This window comes from Silurus aristotelis (genome assembly GCF_946808225.1).
Source record: "Silurus aristotelis genome assembly, chromosome: 13".
NCBI classification, from domain to species: Eukaryota; Metazoa; Chordata; class Actinopteri; order Siluriformes; family Siluridae; genus Silurus; species Silurus aristotelis.
This window is the reverse complement of record NC_139586.1, coordinates 9877819-9900138: the sequence shown is the minus strand read 5'-3', so window position 1 is coordinate 9900138 and position 22320 is coordinate 9877819. Positions and strand designations below refer to the sequence as shown.

Here is a 22320-nt window from a genome sequence, read left to right as displayed (position 1 = left end):
GGTGTTCAATATTAAAATCCGCTACAATTGAATGTTTTTAAAACCCAATATTCTTTATTCAAACTTTAAGATCCATTGTAAATCTTTGTATACCTAAAGAAATATTAATGCAAAAATGACAAATGCAGAGATTTTTTATTTTTTTTTATAAAGATCTTATTTTTACTGATTATTAAAAAAACTGTGAAATTGAGTTTTACAAGATGTCTTTTAGTTGATCTGGGACAAACAGTCATCTGGATAGAAGAAAAGAGACGGTCAAACACAGAATTTTACATTTGAATAAGCACACGCCACATTTCAGCGCTTTGCTCCTGGGCGACAGGGTCATCGCTGTAGTCAAGGCAGTTTCCATTCCACATGCCAATCCCTCTCAAACTATTCTGTTTTACGTAGGCAGCCTTCGGTATAATGCTCTGCGGATCGTCATACCACACCTGATGGATCATACCCTTGCTATCCTGTAAAATGATAACGGAGAAATTTAAGAATATAATATGTCACTATAGGACATTAAAAACATTTAAAGGTTTGATTGTGTTTCGCTGCGATAGACCTTGTAATTGTAAAAAGGAGCTTGTTGACGGTCATCCCATAGTCTTCCAGACATGGAGCTATTAATTTGTTTCATTATGTAGCTATAACGAATTTGCTTTCCAGCGGCATCACTGCAAGGAGCTCCTCTAAAAGGCACTTTAGATATTGTACAGACATCTTCCTATAAGACAGCAACAGAACTCGAATAAAAACTCGAACAGAACATTTAAATACAGCACTTTTTTTCATCTATAAACTGTTTCAGGCCGTTGGGAAAAACAAAAACCTGCTTAAAAGGTCAATCAAAATGTGCGGTTATAGTTATAGTCATGTTTTAATCACTTCATCTCTGTTTAGAAAGCAAGGATGCAGACCGAGCACATTTGATTTTATTTCAAATTTAAAACAATGGCTACATATTGAATTGTTTTTTATTTACCTCGGACAACTTCAGGCACACATAGTCGTACCCATACCATGGAACCCCCATAACCAGTTTTTTTGCATCTATCTCCATCCCCAGGTAGTGATTATATCCTGTCAAACAAAGCAAAACAGAATATGGTTTTGCTGCTACTAAGCATTATTGCAACAAAACAAACAACTATAAAAACTATTATATGTATTACCTGTCAGTGTTTGTTTTAAAGGTGCATTTGCTGTTGCAATGCAGTTCCCCCATATCTGACTCTGTTCATCATAAGACATGACAAATAAAAGGTCGCAGGAATCTGCAATCGCTTTATAGTCATAGCAGCGCCCATCAATGCACTTGGGTGACCAAGCCACATCAAATGATACCTATGAATTATAAAAAATTACTAGATGTTAGTTGCTGAAATGATAAATGATAGACATCTTTTGTGGTTTCTGTAGCATTCAACCTGAGAGCCGGGAATTTCTCTATGGAACATGTCTGCTGTCTCATTGACAAGGGCTGTCAAAGCATAGTACTCAGGGGTTGACTCATTTACAGCCTGCTCAATGTCAAGGTTTATTCCATCCATGAACTGGCTTTTAGCCAAATTGACTTTTTCTGTGATCCAAGCTTTCCTTTTGGCAGCATCCACAATATCTGAAAGGGGTACATCACCTGTAAAAAAAAAAGTTGTTTAGGTTTATACTTCTATGGCCATAATAATTATTCATCTATGCTGATGACTGCTTCCCAATAAGCTAATCGGTGGCATGTTTACAAAAACCTTTACCTTTCAATACAACTCTCGCCCCTTTGGAATGAGCGTAGCACATTAACTCAGCATCATATTTTCCAAAAGTAGCAACTGTTGTCACCATGGACCAGTCATAGAATTGCCATTCTTTACCTCCAACATCAAACACGAAAACCTGTAGAAGAAGAATAAAACACACCTGAGTACTAGGTGGATGTTAATGTTAATTCACACAATAAAATCAAGTCTTAAACCACAATAGACCACTACATGATACATTATTAACATGTTCAAATGTCAGGATCAGTTTTATCTTCCTGCATTCAAACTTTTTTTCTTGTTTTTTTTTCCCCCATTCAGTTATTATGTTTGTCATTTTGTCAGCACATTAACCAGTGTGGAGAAATTAAATAAAACAAACAAACAAACAAACAAACTAAAAAGAAATCCAAGAAAACTTCCCTTTCTGAATCACCTTTCAAGCTCGGTACCCGATAGATGAGTCAGCAGTGTGCAGTTATATTGATACATGCGTTTTGCTTGTGCATTTCAAGTGATTGAACGACAGTAGTGTAAGCAATCATAACACAAATGTGTAATAGAATTCTATAAGGAACAATGTATAGTCAGGTAATCTGAGCATAATAATGCTATCGTACAACACCTTTATTTAACTGAAAATAATTAAAACCTTTCAGCGCAGCAAAATTTGCATGGATCTTTGTATAACCCATCTTGTTAGAAATCTGGGGTCAAGGGACAGTGTCAGTCATGATATAGTGGCCCTGAAGTAGATTGGGTTAAAGATCTTTGCTGTAACAGTTTGGAGGTGCTGGGGATTGAACTCATCATAACTCATACAGTGTCTTAACCACTGAAACACCACTCCAGAGAGCCTCCAGTTTGTTCATGAACAGTTCAAAACTTTTAAGTGATTTAGGACTATACAGTTATCTCATAAACATACATGTGAAACATGACAGTTGGATCTGTACAGGAAACCGATATGATCCGAGATGTGATGGTTTGTCACGTGACAGTCACATGACATCCACATGACAGCAGAAGCAACAACTCATGTTTTGTTTGGAAACCAGTAATAAACTTCCTTGCTTAACATTTTACTGTGAAAGCCGATTCTCCTGATCACTTTTATTAATACTTTAGTATTGTTTCGCCCATCCCTGGTCTTAACAGAAATGAATGACACGGACCAGAAAAATCTGTTATTTCCGCTTCCTGTTAATGCAGATGCTGCTGATAAACCGGGATTTAAACAAACAAATAGACGCGTTGGTCCTTTTAAATTGGTATGAACATTAATATTGGATAGTTACTGTACAGACATGTATATATATTTCCGTCTGTAATCACTTACGCTGTATATATGATCTGTTCACACAATAATATGTATTCGGAACGGTCGGAAAAACAGTTAACCCTTAATAACTTCACCTCGAACTCATGTTGTTGTTGAACCGGTTTACAGAGATCCTCCTGTTTGCACGGACAAACTCCTGATGAGCCCGAAACACTCAGGGCGACCACAAGCCACACAACCAGCCACATTCTCCCCCAAAGCTGTGGCAATCATGGATCAGCCAAAACGCTGCTTACTTCCTTAATATGGAGTGCGAAAGGTGACGAATATGGAGTGCAACTGGTGACGAAACGTTTCACACACGTGACAATATGTTTCTCAACCAATCATTTATAAATAGAAAACATTCAAAAGTATTATTCGAGTGTAATATTCATTCATTCATTCATTCATTTTTTTCCGCTTATCCGTAATTCGGGTCGCGGGGGCAGCAGTCTAAGCAGGTCCCCGCCTTCGACTGCTGCCCAATCCTCACAGCACCGTCCCTTACGGTCCCTCCTGCAGGTGGTGAGCCCACGGGAATGAGTGTAATATATTTAATTGAATTAATATATGTTCCTACATATTTAAAAGCGTTTGCCAACTCAATTGCAGTGTGAAACTGTATTTACTCAAATGCAGTGTGAAACTATTTACTCAATTGCAGTGTGAAACTGTATTTACTCAAATGCAGTGTGAAACTATTTACTCAAATGCAGTCTGAAACTGTATTTACTCAAATGCAGTGTGAAACTATTTACTCAAATGCAGTGTGAAACTGTATTTACTCAAATGCTGTGTGAAACTTTATTTACCTAAATGCAGTGTGAAACTCTATTTACACAAATGCTGTGTAAAACTGTATTTACTCAAACGCAGTGTGAAACTGTATTTACTCAAATGCAGTGTGAACCTGTATTTACGTAACTGCAGTGTGAAACTGTATTTACTCAAATGCTGTGTGAAACTCTATTTACTCAAATGCTGTGTGAAACTGTATTTACTCAATTGCAGTGTGAAACTGTATTTACTCAAATGCTGTGTGAAACTGTATTTACTCAATTGCAGTGTGAAACTGTATTTACTCAAATGCAGTTTGAAACTATTTACTAAACTGCAGTGTGAAACTGTATTTACTCAAATGCAGAGTGAAACTGTATTTACTCAAATGCTGTGTGGAACTGTATTTACATTAAAAGAAATGTTACATTCAATCTTTATAGCTGTTATAGCAAAATCACATTATAATACTAAGACCAGTTAAATAAAAGTGTTTCATTTTTTGTTTTATTAAATGTATTCTTGCATTCAATAAAAAAAATAAATTCTGAATATTTTTGAATATCTTTTATCATAATTAGCAAAATGTGTAAAAAAAAAATAAATAAATAAATTATATATATATATATATATATATATATATATTATATATATATATATATATATATATATATATATATATATATATATATATATATATATATATATTTTTTTTAAATCGGTTGAGAAAACGTTTGCAAAATGAAAAGTTTTTTTTTCCTTAAAATTTTGGTACACAAATTGTAATTGTTAGTATTGAATAACAATAAAAACTATATTTTTATAGTATAGGTATTGTGCAGCTCTTCTGTGTTTTCTGCGTCAAATTTGAAATGGTTATGGCAAATGATACATCTTGAAAACATAGTATTTAGTTCAAAATATGGAAGTTGTTCAGGAAACTGAGCTATACACGCTATAGAGCAAGCATAATCTATTTTCACCAGTGGAGCAAAAAAAAGGAACCTTTACACTTTTGCAATAATTAAAGACTGTCATGCAAAAGAGAAATAGGAGATACACACCTAAAAAGAGGTTTGTGAGCTACAATCATGAAAGATTGTGCATTTTTATGGAAAAACTAAATATTTAGCTAATAACTGACTCCTAATTTTATTTATTTTAAAAATGTTTGTCTTCTTTTTATAGTTACTATTGTTTCCTGCTTAGCTTTAAGTGTTTGAGTTCTGCAGACTGATGTCTAGTTTATTACATCTATATCTAATTCTTATTCAGTAAGGAAGGATAAATGGTAACACAAAAGTTAGGAACTTAAATACAAGTGGTAACTCCTCCCCCTATAATTGAGATACTTCCTTCTTGATAAAGTCATATTGCCTCCATGACAAATGGCAGAAATTGTTGCCTTAGTCTATACTGTTTTTTTTAAAGGAATTAAAAATGCAGTTTTCTATCTTTTTCCATCAATAATCATTTTATATACAGTGGGTACGGAAAGTATTCAGACCCCCTTACATTTTTCACTCTTTGTTATATTGCAGCCATTTGCTAAAATCATTTAGGTTCATTCTTCTTCCTCATGAATGTACACATAGCACCCCATACTGACAGAAAAACACAGAATTGTTGACATTGTTGCAGATTTATTAAAAAAGAAAAACTGAAATATCACATGGTCCTAAGTATTCAGACCCTTTGCTCAGTATTTAGTAGAAGCCCCCTTTTGATCTAATACAGCCAGGAGTCTTTTTGGGAAAGATGCAACAAGTCTTTCACACCTGGATTTGGGGATCCTCTGCCATTCCTCCTTGCAGGTCCTCTCCAGTTCTGTCAGGTTGGATGGTAAACATTGGTGGACAGCCATTTTTAGGTCTCTACAGAGATGCTCAATTGGGTTTAAGTCAGGGCTCTGGCTGGGCCATTCAAAAACAGTCACGGAGTTGTTGTGAAGCCACTCCTTCGTTATTTTAGCTGTGTGCTTAGGGTCATTGTCTTGTTGGAGGGTAAACCTTCGGGACAGTCTGAGGTCCAGAGCACTCTGGAGAAGGTTTTTGTCCAGGATATCCCTGTACTTGGCCGCATTCATCTTTCCCTCGATTGCAACCAGTCGTCCTGTCCCTGCAGCTGAAAAACACCCCCACAGCATGATGCTGCCACCACCATGCTTCACTGTTGGGACTGTATTGGACAGGTGATGAGCAGTGCCTGGTTTTCTCCACACATACCGCTTAGAATTAAGGCCAAAAAGTTCTATTTTGGTTTCATCAGACCAGAGAATCTTATTTCTCACCATCTTGGAGTCCTTCAGGTGTTTTTTAGCAAACTCCATGCGGGCTTTCATGTGTCTTACACTGAGGAGAGGCTTCCGTCGGGCCACTCTGCCATAAAGCTCCGACTGGTGGGGGGCTGCAGTGATGGTTGACTTTCTACAACTTTCTCCCATCTCCTGACTGCATCTCTGGAGCTCAGCCACAGTGATCTTTGGGTTCTTCTTTACCTCTCTCACCAAGGCTCTTCTCCCCCGATAGCTCAGTTTGGCCGGACGGCCAGCTCTAGGAAGGGTTCTGGTCGTCCCAAACGTCTTCCATTTGAGGATTACGGAGGCCACTGTGCTCTTAGGAACCTTAAGTGCAGCAGAAATCTTTTTGTAACCTTGGCCAGATCTGTGCCTTGCCACAATTCTGTCTCTGAGCTCTTCAGGCAGTTCCTTTGACCTCATGATTCTCATTTGCTCTGACATGCATTGTGATCTGGAAGGTCTTATATAGACAGGTGTGTGGCTTTCCTAATCAAGTCCAATCAGTATAATCAAACACAGCTGGACTCAAATGAAGGTGTGGAACCATCTCAAGGATGATCGGAAGAAATGGAAAGCACCTGAGTTAAATATATGAGTGTCACAGCAAAGGGTCTGAATACTTAGGACCATGTGATATTTCAGTTTTTCTTTTTTAATAAATCTGCAACAATGTCAACAATTCTGTGTTTTTCTGTCAATATGGGGAGCTGTGTGTACATTCATGAGGAAGAAGAATGAACTTAAATGATTTTAGCAAATGGCTGCAATATAACAAAGAGTGAAAAATTTAAGGGGGTCTGAATACTTTCCGTACCCACTGTATATATTGCATTTTCCACTTCCTGTTTGCTGCATATTTATTTTTATTCCTCAAAGAGTGAGAGCAGTGTAGTTTTTATATGGTTGTAGGTTTGGATGCTTTAGACAGAGTTAGCAATCAGCATGCTACAGCATGAAAGTCTTTTTAGCAAGGGGTGTAGGTGATGGCTCTTGTGTTCAACACTTGCTTGCTCTACTCAGAAAAACATCTGCTGGTAACCTGAAAGAGGTCTGGTTTTAAGGGACAAATGAATGTGAAAGTAGCTAGCGTTTTTCGCCCAGCAGATGTCGCCAGAGTGGTCACGAGTCCCTCGATAGATAGATAGATAGATAGATAGATAGATAGATAGATAGATAGATAGATAGATAGATAGATAGATAGATAGATAGATAGATAGATAGATAGATAGATAGATAGATAGATAGATAGATAGATAGATAGATAGAAAGAAAGAAAGAAAGAAAGAAAGAAAGAAAGAAAGAAAGAAAGAAAGAACTTTGTCATTGCATAGTACAGGTACACAGCAACGAAATGCAGTTTGGCACATACCAGAAGTGCAAAAATGTAGCAGTCGTGCAAAAGTGCAGATAAATATATGGCATATTTACAGCAAGTGATAAATATGTAAACATATGTAGAGTGAATAAATATAAATTCAGTAACAGTGCAGAGATGTGTGGACATCAATTTAGAGTACAGGAATGTTTCTGAGGCTATGGCATTAGAGAGTAATGTGCAGAAGTGAAGGTTAAAAAATTATGGCATTTTAGAATTAGCAGCTAAATAACCAGTTGAGTATATATATATATGGAGCATATGTACAGTGAATAAATATAAGGCAGTAACAGTGCAGAAATGTGTGGACCTCATTAGGAAGTACAGGAAAGGTTCTTAAGGCTATGGCATTGAAGAGTAATTAGCAAGTCGAATAAACAGTCTACTATATATAAATATCTATGTAAATATATATACACACAGGTTATATACACAAATGAATGAAATGTTGGGCAGAATAATCTATAGTAATGATATAATCTACAGTAATGATATAAAGATACATAGATTAAAAATAGTGCAGATGTAATTAGTTATAGAAAAATATGTAGTATGTACATGTATAGCACAGAGGTTATATACAGTGTTTCATTTTGTTTTGTTTTGTAGTGATTAGCGGTGTAGTGTTGAGTTCAGTAGTGTGATGGTGGATGGAAAAAAGCTGTCCCTGAACTTGCTGGTTCTGGTGTGCAAGTTCCTGTATCTCCTTCGTAATGGAAGGAGGTTAAACAGTTTGTGACTGGGATGTGAAGAGTCCTTGATAATGTTGTGAGCTTTGCGCAGACATCTGCTGTGGTGAAGGTGTTCAATGGCAAGTAGTTGGGTGCCAGTGATGCGTTGGGCGGTTTTGACCACCCTTTGCAGGGCTTTTCGTTCACTCACAGTAGAGCCTCCGTACCATACGGTGATGGAGTTGGTCAGGATGCTTTTAATGATGCAGCAGTAGAAGCTCGTTTAAATCCCTGTGGACAGATGAGATTTTTTCGAGACTTCTCAAGAAGTACAGGCGCTGTTGTGCTTTTTTAACCAGGGCTGAAGTATTCTGCTGCCATGTCAGATCCTCAGAGATGTGAACTCCCAGGAACTTAAAGCTGGAGACTCGTTCTACCTCAGTTCCATCGATGTTGATATTTAGATGTCTCCTGCTGTTGGATTTCTGAAAGTCCACAATAAGCTCTTTGGTCTTCGTGGCGTTGAGAGTCAGGTTGTTGGTGGCACACCACACTGCTAGATTATGGATCTCTTCCCTGTAGGCCGATTCGTAATTGTTGTCAATCTGGCCGACCACGCTGGTGTCATCTGCATACTTGATGAAGATGTTGGAGTTATACAGAGGAGCACAATCGTGGGTGAACAGGGAGTAGAGCAGTGGGCTCAGAACACAGCCCTGCGGTATGCCAGTGTTCAGAATGAGGTTTGAGGATACCTGGTTTCCCAACCTGACAGATTGAGGTCTGTTGGTGAGAAAGTCCAGAATCCATCTGCAAGTGGAGGTGCAGATACCCAGCTCACTGAGCTTAGTGATCAGTACAGTGGGTAGGACTGTATTGAACGCAGAGCTAAAGTCAATGAACAGCATTCTGATGTATGTGTTGCTTTTATCCAGGTGGGTGAGAGCAGAATGAAGAGCTGTGGAAACGGCATTCTCTGTTGACCTGTTCGGGCGATAGGCAAACTGGTATGGGTCCAGTGTAGGTGGTAGGCCTGCAGTAAGGTGATTCAGGATCAGTTTCTCAAAGCACTTCATAGCAATGGGGGTGAGTGCAACTGGGCGAAAGTCATTCAGGCATTTAGCAGCTGAGTGCTTAGGCACTGTTATGATAGTGGTGGTCTTCAGGCATGTTGGTACCGTGGCTTGGGCCAGTGACAGGTTGAAAATGTCAGTAAAAACCTGTGCCAGTTGTCCAGCGCATGCTCTGAGAACACGTTCCGGTATGCCATCCGGGCCAGCTGCCTTTCGTGCATCCACTCTGCTGAACACTGAATAGACGTCCGTTGTTGAGAGTGAAAGTGGGCTGTAAGCAGTAGAAGAGTCCGTGGTTGTTGTGTAATGTCCTGTGCTTTGGTCAAAATGAGCAAAAAAGTGATTGAGCTCGTCCGGTTGGAAGGCACTGCTGGTTGGTTGAGTTTGAGCTGTAGGTTTGTAGTCTGTGATGGTCTGGATGCCTTTCCACATGCGTCTGGGGTCAGAGTTGTGGAAGTGCTCTTCTATGTGGAGTTTGAATGTGAGTTTTATATACAATAGGGCCCATTGTTTCCACATCATCAATATGCTAAATCAGAATACATTTTTATGAACACTGAAAGATTTTTTGATATGTCCTCTCAAAGTGGCAGTAATTTGTTGTGTATGTTAAAACCCAGGCCAGATTTTAAACAGTTTTATGCCAAAATAAAAAATTATATATTTTTTATTACTGTAATAAACTGAATTTATAGACATGAAATGTCCACATTTATTATTAGAGAACAACAATTGTTTTCGAACTTAGATTGCAGGTATTTTACAATCATTTCATCAAGGCTCTTTGGGAGTCACCCACTGTGGGCGAAATAGGAAAAGAATTTAGAGTAGCTTAAAGTCGAAATACCCTTTCACATTTAACACAAAAGGAATATTCAGTCATTCTCATATTTGAGGTTTAAGATAAGTGTTGAGTATATTTTAATATTAGAATATAGTCTATATTTAATCAATCTGATGAATAAAATTTGTGTTAACTATTATTAAAGTTTTAATATGACTAAAATAATAAATTTCATCGCTATAGCTACTTAGATATTTGTTTTCTCTCTAAAAGGACTTGGCCAGTGTCACAAAATTTTATGGAAAAAAACACCTTTATCTATCCACAGACAATGAAGGGAAAAAAAATACATATCTAAAAACACATTTTTGTCTTTTGGATATGCTTTATTTCATTAAATTTATTTACATTTTTGTATTTTGTATTTGTAATCAATTAAGTCAATTTTGTTGGATATCTCGTAGCCATTTTTCAACAATGGCCTGAATGTCCAAATTCTTGAGAGCGGGTATGGTTCCATCCTGTTCAACAGGCAGGGCCATAGAAAGAGGCACAGCTCGCTTTGACATTGTCATCTGGAAGGCAAACCAAATTGAAATGTTAAATATTTATTTTTAAGCATCAAACTATGCAAAAACAATTATTTTCCTCACCTTTGGAGTCCGCAGAAGAATGTTGAGTGATTTTTCAGTGGGTAGGGCCAGGATGAGGTTAATCTGTCTTTCATTATTGTTAGCTCTATCAGCATTAAATCCAACCAGGGGAGCTATAACTGAGATGTCCTCCATTGCCCTGTTAATAGAAGAAGAGAAAGAAGATTTATTTGCAATATTACATTTGAAAGTTTTAATGTAAATTGCTTTGACTTAATACCTTTGAGCATAGTGGACAGGATTATTTAGGATTTTTGGTACTCTGTTCCAACCCATTTCCAAACAAGCAGCGGGATGTGCATCATGCATACCAGTTTCAGCCTTGACAGTTACAGAATAGTCCTGGCACTGCTCACCAATAGCAAACCTGGCCTAATGAGAAAGTCCTTCCTTAGTATAAACAATAAAGCATTATTATATATAAAGAATGTATTTTAAGAAACTTTTGTAGCAACTTACAGCAACTTTATGCTTGCTTGGAAGTATAGCATCAGCACATATCTTCCATTTATCATTTGCAGCCAAAGTGGCAAACACAACCTGCACTCTTGATGTAGACTTGTCCAAGTAAGCAGCAAGCTGGTATCCTAGCTTGCGGTCAGCTCTAACAGCACGAGCAATGATGGCAAAAGCAGGTGGGACAGCATCTCCAAGTAGTCTAACCTGAAATTATAAATATGGACCTTAGTACTTTTACAGTGTGGGTGTATCTATTACATCCTATATATATATATATATATATATATATATATATATATATATATATATATATATATATATATATATATATATATATATATATATATATATGTGTGTGTGTGTGTGTGTGTGTGTGTTGTGTGTGTGTGTGTGTGTGTGTGTGTGTGTGTGTGTGTGTGTGTGTGTGTGTATAAAAATGTAGTTTTACCTGTCTCTGCACAGCTTCGATGCTAGAGGCACTGCTAGCTTTTGACCGACCCTGTGTGGCCAAGTACTAAGGCAAATATAGAAACATTAATATATATTTAATAATTTTATAAATAAAAAAGATATTGTTTTTGGAATTACCTGATCATTATGGAACTTCCAGAACTGACCATATGAATTAGCATTCTAGGAAAGAATGAAAGAAAAGTCATTTCACCAATTAAGCGCATATATTTTTTTGCATTGCAAATTTTATACTTCATTTATATTTGCATTTAGTATTTTGTATTATGTAATATTTGAATAATTATATAGCTCAAAGTGACAAACAAGGGTGCTGGTTATTGTTGTTGATTTTAATGTTAATGCTTTTTGTTGCTGTTTAACATAACATTTATCTTATTTTTTACAAATGCATGTGAAGGCTATAGATGTTACTGTACATGATAACATATTCTGTTCACTAAATATAATGCTGTACATAGTTCAAGTTTCATGCCTCCTATCTAAAACCGTGACCTGGTGAAGACTTACCCTAGTCACATGAGCACTGGAGGAACTTCTGCTGCTGCTGCCACTCTTGCTGCTGCTGCTGCTACTTCTACTGTTATTCCTGCTGTTGTGGCCACTTCTGCTGCTGCTGCTGCTACTCCTGCTGCTGCTATTGACATTCCTACTGCTGCTGCTGCCACTCTTGCTGCTGCTAGCACTCTTACTGTTTTTGACAGATGATGAGGAGCTACTTGAACTGGAGTTCTTATTCCTTGGTCCAGACTCCAGAATTTCCCTCAGTTTCAACAGGATGGTACTTTCTTCAGGATTTTCAGCATTAATTAAGCTGATTTCCTTTGTAAGTTTCTCAGCAGCCTTTGATCCAGCTTGTACTTCAAACTCCAATTTTTCTAGTGCAGGACCATCACCTGAAAAACAATCAAGAGAATTACTTAAATGTTACTATCAAATCAAGATTAAATTTTTTTTAAATAATCAATTCCTTTGACTTTACTAATTACCTCTTGTCAAAGAAACTCGAACCGAATGTCGTCCAATAAAATAATAGAGAGGATTTGACTCCATAAAGCCAGCATTCTTGGAGGAAATTTCAAGACATACTTTGATTTGAAGATAAGGACAAACAGCACACAAGGTCTTCTGAACTGAAGATGGAATCAACCTCTGTGCTGCGTCAGAAGACACTGGAGGTGCCAGAGATACGACTCTCTCATTAGGGAGGTCTTCAATATTTCTGGCCACAGCAACTGTCTCAAAGCTAAGGGAATCAAGTCAATTAACTTGCATGATCTTTTTTTGTTTTTTTAGTCAGCTGTTAATGTATCACCTATTACAGTGATTTTGTTTTCATGTTGAGGTAAAGATTTAACATGGTCTTTCTCTTACCTGACAGAAGCAATATGATCAGGAACAGCAGCAGCAGGCAAAACCTCCAGCTTTACATTGCCTTTCGGAAGGTCTGCTTTTACAACCAGTTTTGCTGGCAAAACAGTGTGTACCTTTCCCCTGGCCATAACAGCAGCCTGAAGGAAGGCAGTGTTTACGCCAATTACAGCAAATGTCTGGAGGGCAACACTGAAAGCAAAACAAGACAAATAAGTAGATAAGCTCCATAGCTATATAGAACTTAAACTATTAGTAAAATTTCTTTTAGAAAGCGAACCTTGGTCTGGCCTCAGCCTGCAACTGGAGATTGCTCTTCATCAACTGATCAAGAGTGAGAGTCTGTGGGTGCTCAGGCAACGGAGGGGTAATAGACCCCTGAACTAAAAGAATGAATGCAATAATCAGAAACGTTAATCAGTGAACATTATTTATAAGATGCATGACATTCAGTTCATGTTATAACTATCAAGAAAGCCATACCATTGAGAGATGCCACAGCAACAGCAGCAGTGTAGTAACTAAGCTCCATTGGCACCCCAAGAGAAGTGGGGAGAATGCGACGCACCTCAGCTGCCAGGAGGGGCTTGGCATACTGGATAGCAACGCCTTTTTGCAATGCCTTAAAAGCCTCCTTCATCAGTTCATGAGCACGTAATCCAGTAGTAATCTGTAGATGTAAACCATTTTCTATTTTTCTATTTAACATGAGATTACATTTTTTTTGCAGTTATTTTTAAGAATGTTTCTCTTGTTGAAAAAATTATGCATATTACTAATTAAATGTTTAGTTGAATAAAGCGTTTGTGTGCTTAAATATAAAATATTAGGTTATTTGCTTAAATGAAATTAATAACTGAAAATATGAAAAGAACCTGTGCTGCTTGTTCGATGATGATTTTGTGAATGAAGTTTTTGTCAATGTTGGCAAAAGCAATTTCCTGTCCAAGAACTTTGACATAGACAGAAGCCAGCTGTTGTTTTGATGGCAAAGACTTCCAGTCCATCAGCTTCAAACAGATAAAGGACATATATGTATAATTAAAACCTAATGAATGAATAAAGATAAAATACCTACATTACTGATGGTAACTTACAGCTTTAAATGTGTATATTATTTTAGTGATGCGATCAGCATTTTCATCTGCAGCAGGAGTCTTCTTTAGAGCCTCCTGGAGACCTTCAGTTCTTATGCCAACCTGGTTGAAATAAATGGAGAAAAGGACATGCCATTTCAGTGGTAGAAATTATTATTACTTTTTTGAACAAATTTACAGATATTGTAAAAAGGCATATTTCTACCTCAATAACATCAGCGGCAGCCCCAGCGAGGTAAGCTCGTGCTTTAGCAATGACAGCTCTGGGCAAGATGGTAGCAGCATCATTGATCAGGTAAGCACTACCAGCAGCACCAACCATGAAAGGAGCTTAAGACAGAAAAATTATACAAAGATTTATAGTGGCAAAACTAAATTTTTCATCCTCCTGAAACATAATATTATACAATAATAAAAATATATTGAAACATACAGATGTAGAGATCGAAATGGTTGGCTCTACTAAAATGTTCACTCAGTCTGTCCAGTTTGTGGCTCAACATTCTGATGGCAACATTTGCTGCAGCAGCCCTAAAATATCAGTGGAAAAAAATATAAATTTTGTCTAGATTTTTGTAACAATAAATAAATTATTATTATTAATAATATGTAATTTTGTCTTACAAATTCATGTTATCAGGGGTCATGCTTCTGGTTAGAGACTTCATATAAGAATAAGCAAAACTGACAACATGCTTGTTGGTCTCTTTCTCCAAAGCACCACTAACAGTGGCTAATAGGGCAACTGATGGCTTGGTCTCAAAAAGTACAATGCAGGCAACCATGCGTAGTTCAGGATGTAGTGCCCTGTCCATGAAAAGTTGCAGTGCCACTGGTTGGACCTAAAGCAATGAAATAGAATGATTACGATCCAGGGACAGGATCGTTCATGAAAGCAATTATGTTCAGATATAATTCCATACTAACCAACTTTGGTTCCCTCTTGGCAATGTTTCTAAGAGCCAAGATGGCATCAGTCTGGACCCTCATGGGAATGGAAGCAGCAGCACTTCCAAATCCAGGCAGGAGTTTCATGATGGTTTTAAGGCTAGCAGGGTGACCAGCATTTCCCAGAACCTTTAGAGCTAGTGTGATTTCAGGAATCTCAGCCTTGGAAATAGCTTCAGCCGCACTTTCATGGATGGGCTAATTTAAAAGTTTAAATGCAGAATTTGATTTGTCACGCATCTTTAACATGTATTTAACATGTAAGCTATTCTTCTGTAAGTGTACGTTAAGACAACAATATATTTAAGGAAATATTTTATATTATTTGTTTATTTACAATGTTTATATATAAAAGTTCTTTCAGAGGAGCAATGTAATATTGCATAAATTAAGTACACAAATGTAAAGGAATGAACAAAAGCTTTACCTTCAAAAGATCTGCATGACATGTAGGAACTTCAGCACAGTATTTAGCAATCAAGGAACCATGGCCAAGCATGATCACCTCACGCAGCACTGGTATGTTCTTGACTTTGGGGTTTGTAGCCAGATTCTGTTGGATGAAGGAAATAGTTTAAAGTATTTAAACATGTTCTGCTAGACATGAAATACTTGAGTTGAATGAATCCCACTCACAGCAGTGAGGTGGATGGTATCTTGATTAGCAGTAGCCATGTGCAATGCAACAAGAAGGGCCTGAGTGACTTCAGAGAGAGCTAGCTCATCTGCTTGAAACTTCTCCTTGATGAATCTCAGTGCTACTTGTGTACCCACAACTGGAACTGCATCCAGAATCCACTGTCTGAAACCACAAAGATTTTAGAAAAGCAAACAATCTCTACTTTTGTCACATTTATTTATGGCAATATTAAAATCAACCTCACCTGTGAACAGGCTTGTTCTTGTACTGAGCCCAGATGGCTTCAATGTTCTCCAAAGTAGCGACACGCATGAGCTGGACAAGCTGGACAAACTTCAGAGGAGCATCTTCATGAACCATAGCCATATTATTTGCCACCAGATGCTGCAAGACCTCTGCAATCTGTAAAATACAGATACTAATACTAAATACTTGAAATCAAAACCAGTATCAATTTTCTCAAGGTATCAAAAAAACAGGAAAACCAAAGAATATATTAAAATAAACTAATAAGGATACCTGGGCCTGTGCATTATTGATCTTCAAAAGTTGAATTGGAGTTTGATAAATCTCAGTAGCAAATTCATACTGCAGAGATCCACGAACTGAGTATTCACCAGCAGGGAGAGCAATTGGGGAATTCTGCACTTCTTGTAAATTCAACATTTGCCTGAAAAAAAAAAACAACAACTCAAAATTATTGCAAAGTCGATTACCTCTCTGATATTAACAAATGTAACAGATAAATGATATAAATCATACTTGGCTTTCATTTGAGCTGCTCCAGTTGCTGTATTTAAGAGTGAGAACTGATAGACCTCTTCAACTGTAGCCTCAGAAACAAGTGCACCAGTATCTGTGGGCTTCATGATGTAGCTGAATGTTGCAGTCCCGGTCAGACTCTTAAGCCTCTGTGGTGAGAACATAATTCAATGATTAAGTATAATTTGTTTTATAGAATTAAAATGCAAGAACAGAAATCACTGTTAGTTTCTGAATTTACCTCCTGGCATTTATCACAGGTTTCAGTGTAAGCTAGTCCAATGTCCTTTCTGACTCTATCATGGCAGTTGTTCAGATCTTTAGACTTTCTTACAGCAATCTGATGGGTCTGTACATCTTCTGTGATCATGTAGTGGGTCTTGCAAATTCCCTGAGGTCCAGCCTTTGAGAATGAAATAGCTTTAGTTAAGATATCAGTTCAGAATAGAATTTCAATTTCATTGGCAGTAACTATTACTCATGTTTATGGTCTTACTTCATGCAGCTCATACACATTCTGTGTGTTCTTGAGGTTGAGCTGAAGGATGTTGAGGATGCCTCTGTGCAGATTCAAAACAGTAGCAGAGACTCCAGCAGGGGCAAATATCTTACCCACCACACCATTAGAATACTCAAATTTAATGGGCATCACAAGCTGAGCATTTAATGCTGAGGTGAGTTTTGCAGCAGGAACGAAAGAATCCTGGGGCCAGATTCCAGTGTACTCAAAGAGCTGAGGATCTTGAAGCTAAGAGTTAATAATTAAAATTAAAATAATTATTTGCAACACAGTTCATGTTACTCTCTTTGTTACACCATCCATGCATAAAATGAAAAGTTTACCTTTAAAAGTAAGGAATTCTGGGCTACAGCACTGATGAGAACCTTGCTACTGACTTTTACACCAGCCTTGGCCAGACCCTCTTGAGGCAGACCACCCAAGAGCAAACCCTCATACTTGTATACATAGGTTTTACCTGCAGCAAACTCTGGAACTGAGGAAATTTTTTACAGAAAATTTCAGTGAAATAAATAACAAAAATTCCTAAATATTTAAATTTATTCCTAAAACCATTACTTACCAAGGTTAATCTGATGACTTGCTAAATGAAAATAGAAATAAACATGTTATATTTTATATTCTGAAATGGTGAAACATTGCGCATTTTTGTATTTTTATTTTATAAATAATAATGACTTACCCACAAGGGCCACAGTCAAAGCGAGGACTACAGCTCTCATGACTGGTGGTTTGCAATGAAATTACAAAGAATGCATCTTTTTATTGCAAAAATTCTGCTGACTAATTGGTGCCTGAACTGTAAATTATTAACTAGACTTGATGTACTGTTACCTAGATCTGAATTCACAGCTGATACAATCATTTTAGGTCAGGTTGCCTTAGCCTTTTGTCATGAAAAGATAGCTCCAATGTACAGAATCTTTTTTATTTCTAATTAAAATTTTCATCTATTTGTTTCTTGGAAAATATTTGTTTTCATTATTTTTTTATGTTAATTGATTTGATAATATTGAACATTTACAGTAACCATAAACAAAGTTATGTGAACAACTGTAATAAACAATAACATTTATAACATAACATTTATTGTAATTGTAAACAATTACAATAAATATTCAAAACACATGTAGTGTACATTATCAATTAGCAATTTACTTTTTTTTTGATGGTTTAGTAAAAAAAAAACTAAGTCACACTTTTTTCAGAATTTTTAGTAATTCAGACAACAATCAGTCTTTAACATTACCCATATGATTCAATATTTATAATTTTTAAATAAATAGTTAATAATAATATAATTAAACAATAATTATATAATTGAGTAAACATATTTATTATCAATGTCATCTTGATATATAGTGAAAGATAATGTGGAGTAAAGTGACCTGAACCACACATGGAATAATGTGACCTGAACCTCACCACTGCCCTGTTTAATTAAACATATAGTTGCCTAATCAGGATTCTTTTTTTGCCAGAAGGCACAACATTCCGTCCATTTTAGGAAGAATAAACATAACAACAGATGTAATAATTTTGTTATTATTGTACATTTCTATACCAAATTTTGCAGTTATTCAGATAATTGATAATTCAGTAGAATATAAACATGTTGTATGCATCTTAGCCATAATGAATGTTTAATGTTAAGGGTAGCATTTTTTTAAGTCACAAAAATTATTTTTCTTTTTAAATGATATCTAATAGTCTTTGGTGTTATGATATGCTATACATAGATCTCACTTTCAGATCAAAATTCTTCATTTTATTTGTAATTCTTTTTAGTGTTTTTTGTTTTGTTTTTTTTATCAAATTTTACAAGCTGATAAAAGTAATCTATTTATTTTAATCAAATAAACTGACCCAAACAGAGTGGAAAGTCAATTTGTCATTAGTCTTTAGAATCAAAAGCACCTGACAATATACATTTATCAAAAATTCAGTGTGAATCAAAGCAAACTGTATCTAATCAATTGAGCAGTTCATCAGTGTGAGGTATTTGATATGTATTTTAGATGTAAATTTAGATGTAACATTGATTCTTTCCACACAGAACCAGACAGAACCCTCTGCCTTAGGCATTAAGACTACTGGAATATACCAATCACTATGGGACTCCTCAATTATACCCATATCAAGTATTACCATGTGTTCCTTCCCTTTTTGTGCTTGGGGAAAAGATATTGGAAGCTGCACACCACTATCGATGGTGACATCTGAATATATTAATGTGACCAGGAATTGGCAAAAACATGCCAGAATTATACTTGCTGCAGCTCTTCACCCTCAATGGTTTGGGTCAGTGAGAGAATGTTTCCACATGGTACAGGTGTAGACTGAGCCAATATCAGCTATCGCTCAAGTCTGGGCCTTTTCCTCTCTAAAACCTTGCAAACCACTTTGATCCACAATTTAAATAATTTGGTGGTCAATTTCCAGCATGCAACCTCTATCCATTTGCCTGACCTTTTAGTTGACATTCCCAACTTGTCATGTGACCTTGAATGGCCCTTACCACTTGGCAAGTAATTTAGAGCTAAACATGGGAAGCAAAGTGAACAGTTTATTTCCCGGTGCAAACTTGTGTAACCGAATGCTGCTATTACAGCCTGGGTCGACTTTCTCGTGTTGTAGCAAATTCCCCAGCTAGGACAGCCCCAATGTGTAAACTTTCATATTGTGATGCGGAGAATGAGGCGGAAGCCGAAGTATGCGCACACAAAGTTCTTTAATGAACAAAAAGAGGCAGGAATTACACACACTGGTAGTGAAGCTGTATATTCCTGTAAAAGATAACGGCAGTTTGTGTAAAGAATCCACAGGACCACGCTGGGGAAAGCGCGGCGCTGGCAGCAGCAGAGAATCGCGGTGCAGACAGTGTGACTTGTGGAAAACAACAACGGACAAAGTGTGGGTGAACATGAGTGGCTTATATGCGTGTGTGGGTAATGGAAGTCAGGTGTGCCGTGTTAGTAATCAGTCGAGCAGCTCCGTGCGGGCAGGGCATGTGCGGGTGAAGACGCAGGGTGCTCCCTGACACATATTTACTTTTTCATTTATGCCATTTGGCATATGCCCTTATTCAGAGTGACTTTAAATGATCTTTTACACGTATTACAATTGAGTGTTTTCCTCTCACATCAAGAACATTTTGAATTTTGTTTTTACTGATTGAGGTTCCTCCTACAAATTATCCAAGATGACCTATAGGATGCCAGGAGACTTATGACTGTACAATAAATATATCTTGAAACCCCAGGCTTCTCTAAAAACTTTGCCTGGGAGAGACCTTGCTGATGCAGTATAACTACCTAGTGTCTTGTTGCTGTGCTCAGTCTTGCCATGGAGTATGATCTGTGACATGAAACTGTGATTTGAATTGTTATATGTGTATGGGTACAAGCTTTGTGCCATCTTTAATGTCATAATGGAAAATTGGGTCTAGGAACATTTACAAATTAAACATGAACATCATTATGAATGTTAAATTAAACATGAACTTCTTGACTTGAGAACTGTACTCCACAGATTTGGAAAGTTAACACAGAGAAATTTGCTACATGTTCAAGGATATCAATCCAGTCATTAAAATGGCCCTTTTGACTTCCCAAATTTTTATTGGGGGATCAATTATTCATATTATTGCCCATACTCAGGCCTCTTTAAGGGTCATAAAGCAAGTCAAGGACATCACTAGAGGCGGGGGGACTGCAGATATAATAAAAAAAAATTTCTCAAACCATGAAGAGAGGTGGCCCGTGTCGCTTTGGCAATGGAGGAAGTGAAACCAGATTTTAATCTATAAAATATATAATATAAATAAAATGTGGTGCTCCGGTTTGCTTCCAGTTTAGTGGATGAAACTGCCAGTAGGATTGGGAAAATATGATTGCAGGCTGGGTAGCTCTATATATGATTTAGGCAGTGGTAGTATGTGGCAACAAGGCATAGACAGACATTGGTGAAGGGCATGGGCAGGGTAAAAGAAAGTGTTCTGTGTTGTGGCAATGACAACTGAGCTTAGATGATCTTGGTGTGTTTTTAAATTATTTCCTGTCTGTCTGTGATTTGTGTGAGACTGGAAATCAGAAAATGCTGAAAAGATCACCCCTAACTATATCATGAATAGCAGATTAATTAAACAAAAGAGAAAAATGTATTATAATTTTAAAAATAGGCTTACACAATATTCTCACCACACACTAGAAAAAACATTACTGCATGCTACATGAAAATATTTATTTCTTAGAAATTTTTGCAATTAAAATATTGAATATAGATTATTACATTTAATGCACTGGAGCTACTTTATTCATGAATTGTTTTTTGATTTAATTAATAAAATGCCCGATAAAATATCATATATTTAATATTAAATTTAATAGATAATGTTAAATTTTTTATTGATATTGAATTGAGTTTTTAACAGCATGACAAAATACTCAACACAATTCTGTTAATGCCCTAAAAGTGCATGGTAAAAAAAGTTCTCTATATCAATCGTTTACTATTGTAGGAGTGCAGAATACAAGTGAGAGCTCTGATTTGACTAATATTTGAAAGTTTTGTCATAAATGTGCGAAAAATTGTTTACCAAACACAGATAATTAAACATGAAAATGCAGCTTCCCCTGGGCCCACAGAAGGATCTGGCGTGCCAGCTTGTACAGGAGGCATGAGCGCAGACCCAACTGGTGGTTGATGTATGAGACAACTGAGTTGTTGTCTGAGCGGATTAACACATGGTGACCTCTAAAGTCTGACAGGAAATGCTTCAAAGCTAGAAACATTGCCAGCATCTTTGATGAGCCACAGCAGATGGGGCCCTCCCCATAGGCTTTGGGCTGAGCGGCCACTCATGACCACTCCCCAACTCGTGAGGGACCGAGAACTCTCCAGACATCTAAGGCATCTAAGACATCTAGGGCTCGCTGCATGACATTGATTGTATGGAGCCGATTGCCCCTCCAAGAGAACCCTAGGGTCCTGAGCCACTGAAGGTGTCTCATGTGCAGGAGGCCAAGTGGAACCACATTAGACGCTGCTGCCATAAGCCCCAGCAGTCTCTGGAACTGCTTGAAAGTGAGTGACTGCCCTTCTCTGATCCTCCTGATGGCCGTAAGGATGGTCACAATGCGGGCAGGAGATAGCTGCGCATGCAAAAGTGTCAAATCCAATACGATGCCTAAATAAGTGGTTCTCTGTAATGAAGGAAGCACACTCTTTTCGGCATTCAGCAAGAATGACATCTCGATGCAGGATCACTTAGTGCTCTGATTAAGCTAATCGCATCCAATCGTTGATAGAGTTTAAGATTCGAATGCAGAAAGGAACTTCCTGTGAGA

At 37.1% G+C, this 22320-nt stretch overlaps 2 protein-coding genes across 2 annotated transcripts; both read right to left on the bottom strand.

Annotated features, from left to right (window-relative positions):
• Window positions 1–119: 119 nt before the first annotated feature.
• ctbs (chitobiase, di-N-acetyl) lies at window positions 120–3391 on the bottom strand. The gene is made up of 7 exons (XM_083558606.1): window positions 3165–3391; window positions 1746–1884; window positions 1422–1630; window positions 1167–1338; window positions 977–1074; window positions 557–718; window positions 120–461 (listed from the first exon to the last, which is right to left on the bottom strand). Exons 1-7 carry the CDS (start codon window positions 3276–3278, stop codon window positions 273–275), a joined length of 1083 nt encoding a protein of 360 aa, XP_083414732.1. The 5' UTR covers window positions 3279–3391; the 3' UTR covers window positions 120–272.
• A 7100-nt stretch (window positions 3392–10491) lies between these two features.
• Window positions 10492–17700, bottom strand: LOC310736186 (vitellogenin-like; the record flags this gene model as incomplete). Its single annotated transcript, XM_083559559.1, has 27 exons — window positions 17655–17700; window positions 17535–17555; window positions 17296–17447; window positions 16949–17200; window positions 16694–16855; window positions 16453–16601; window positions 16210–16360; window positions 15935–16092; window positions 15687–15852; window positions 15478–15603; window positions 15030–15248; window positions 14727–14944; window positions 14536–14633; window positions 14308–14432; window positions 14103–14204; window positions 13881–14015; window positions 13489–13675; window positions 13286–13388; window positions 13009–13197; window positions 12624–12880; window positions 12145–12530; window positions 11752–11796; window positions 11612–11662; window positions 11164–11367; window positions 10925–11076; window positions 10705–10843; window positions 10492–10626 (listed from the first exon to the last, which is right to left on the bottom strand). The coding sequence occupies exons 1-27, from the start codon at window positions 17692–17694 to the stop codon at window positions 10492–10494; spliced, it is 4122 nt and encodes a 1373-aa protein (XP_083415685.1). The 5' UTR covers window positions 17695–17700.
• Between the last annotated feature and the right edge of the window lie 4620 nt (window positions 17701–22320).

Coding starts and splice junctions, on each gene's coding strand:
- ctbs (XM_083558606.1), bottom strand. CDS start 3,278: ATGTGGCTGGTTGTGTGGCTTGTGGTCGCCCTGAGTGTTTCGGGCTCA. Junction 1,075..1,166: donor TTTAAAACAAACACTGACAG/GTAATACATATA, acceptor TTTGTTTGACAG/GATATAATCACTACCTGGGG. Junction 462..556: donor CTCCTTTTTACAATTACAAG/GTCTATCGCAGC, acceptor ATCATTTTACAG/GATAGCAAGGGTATGATCCA.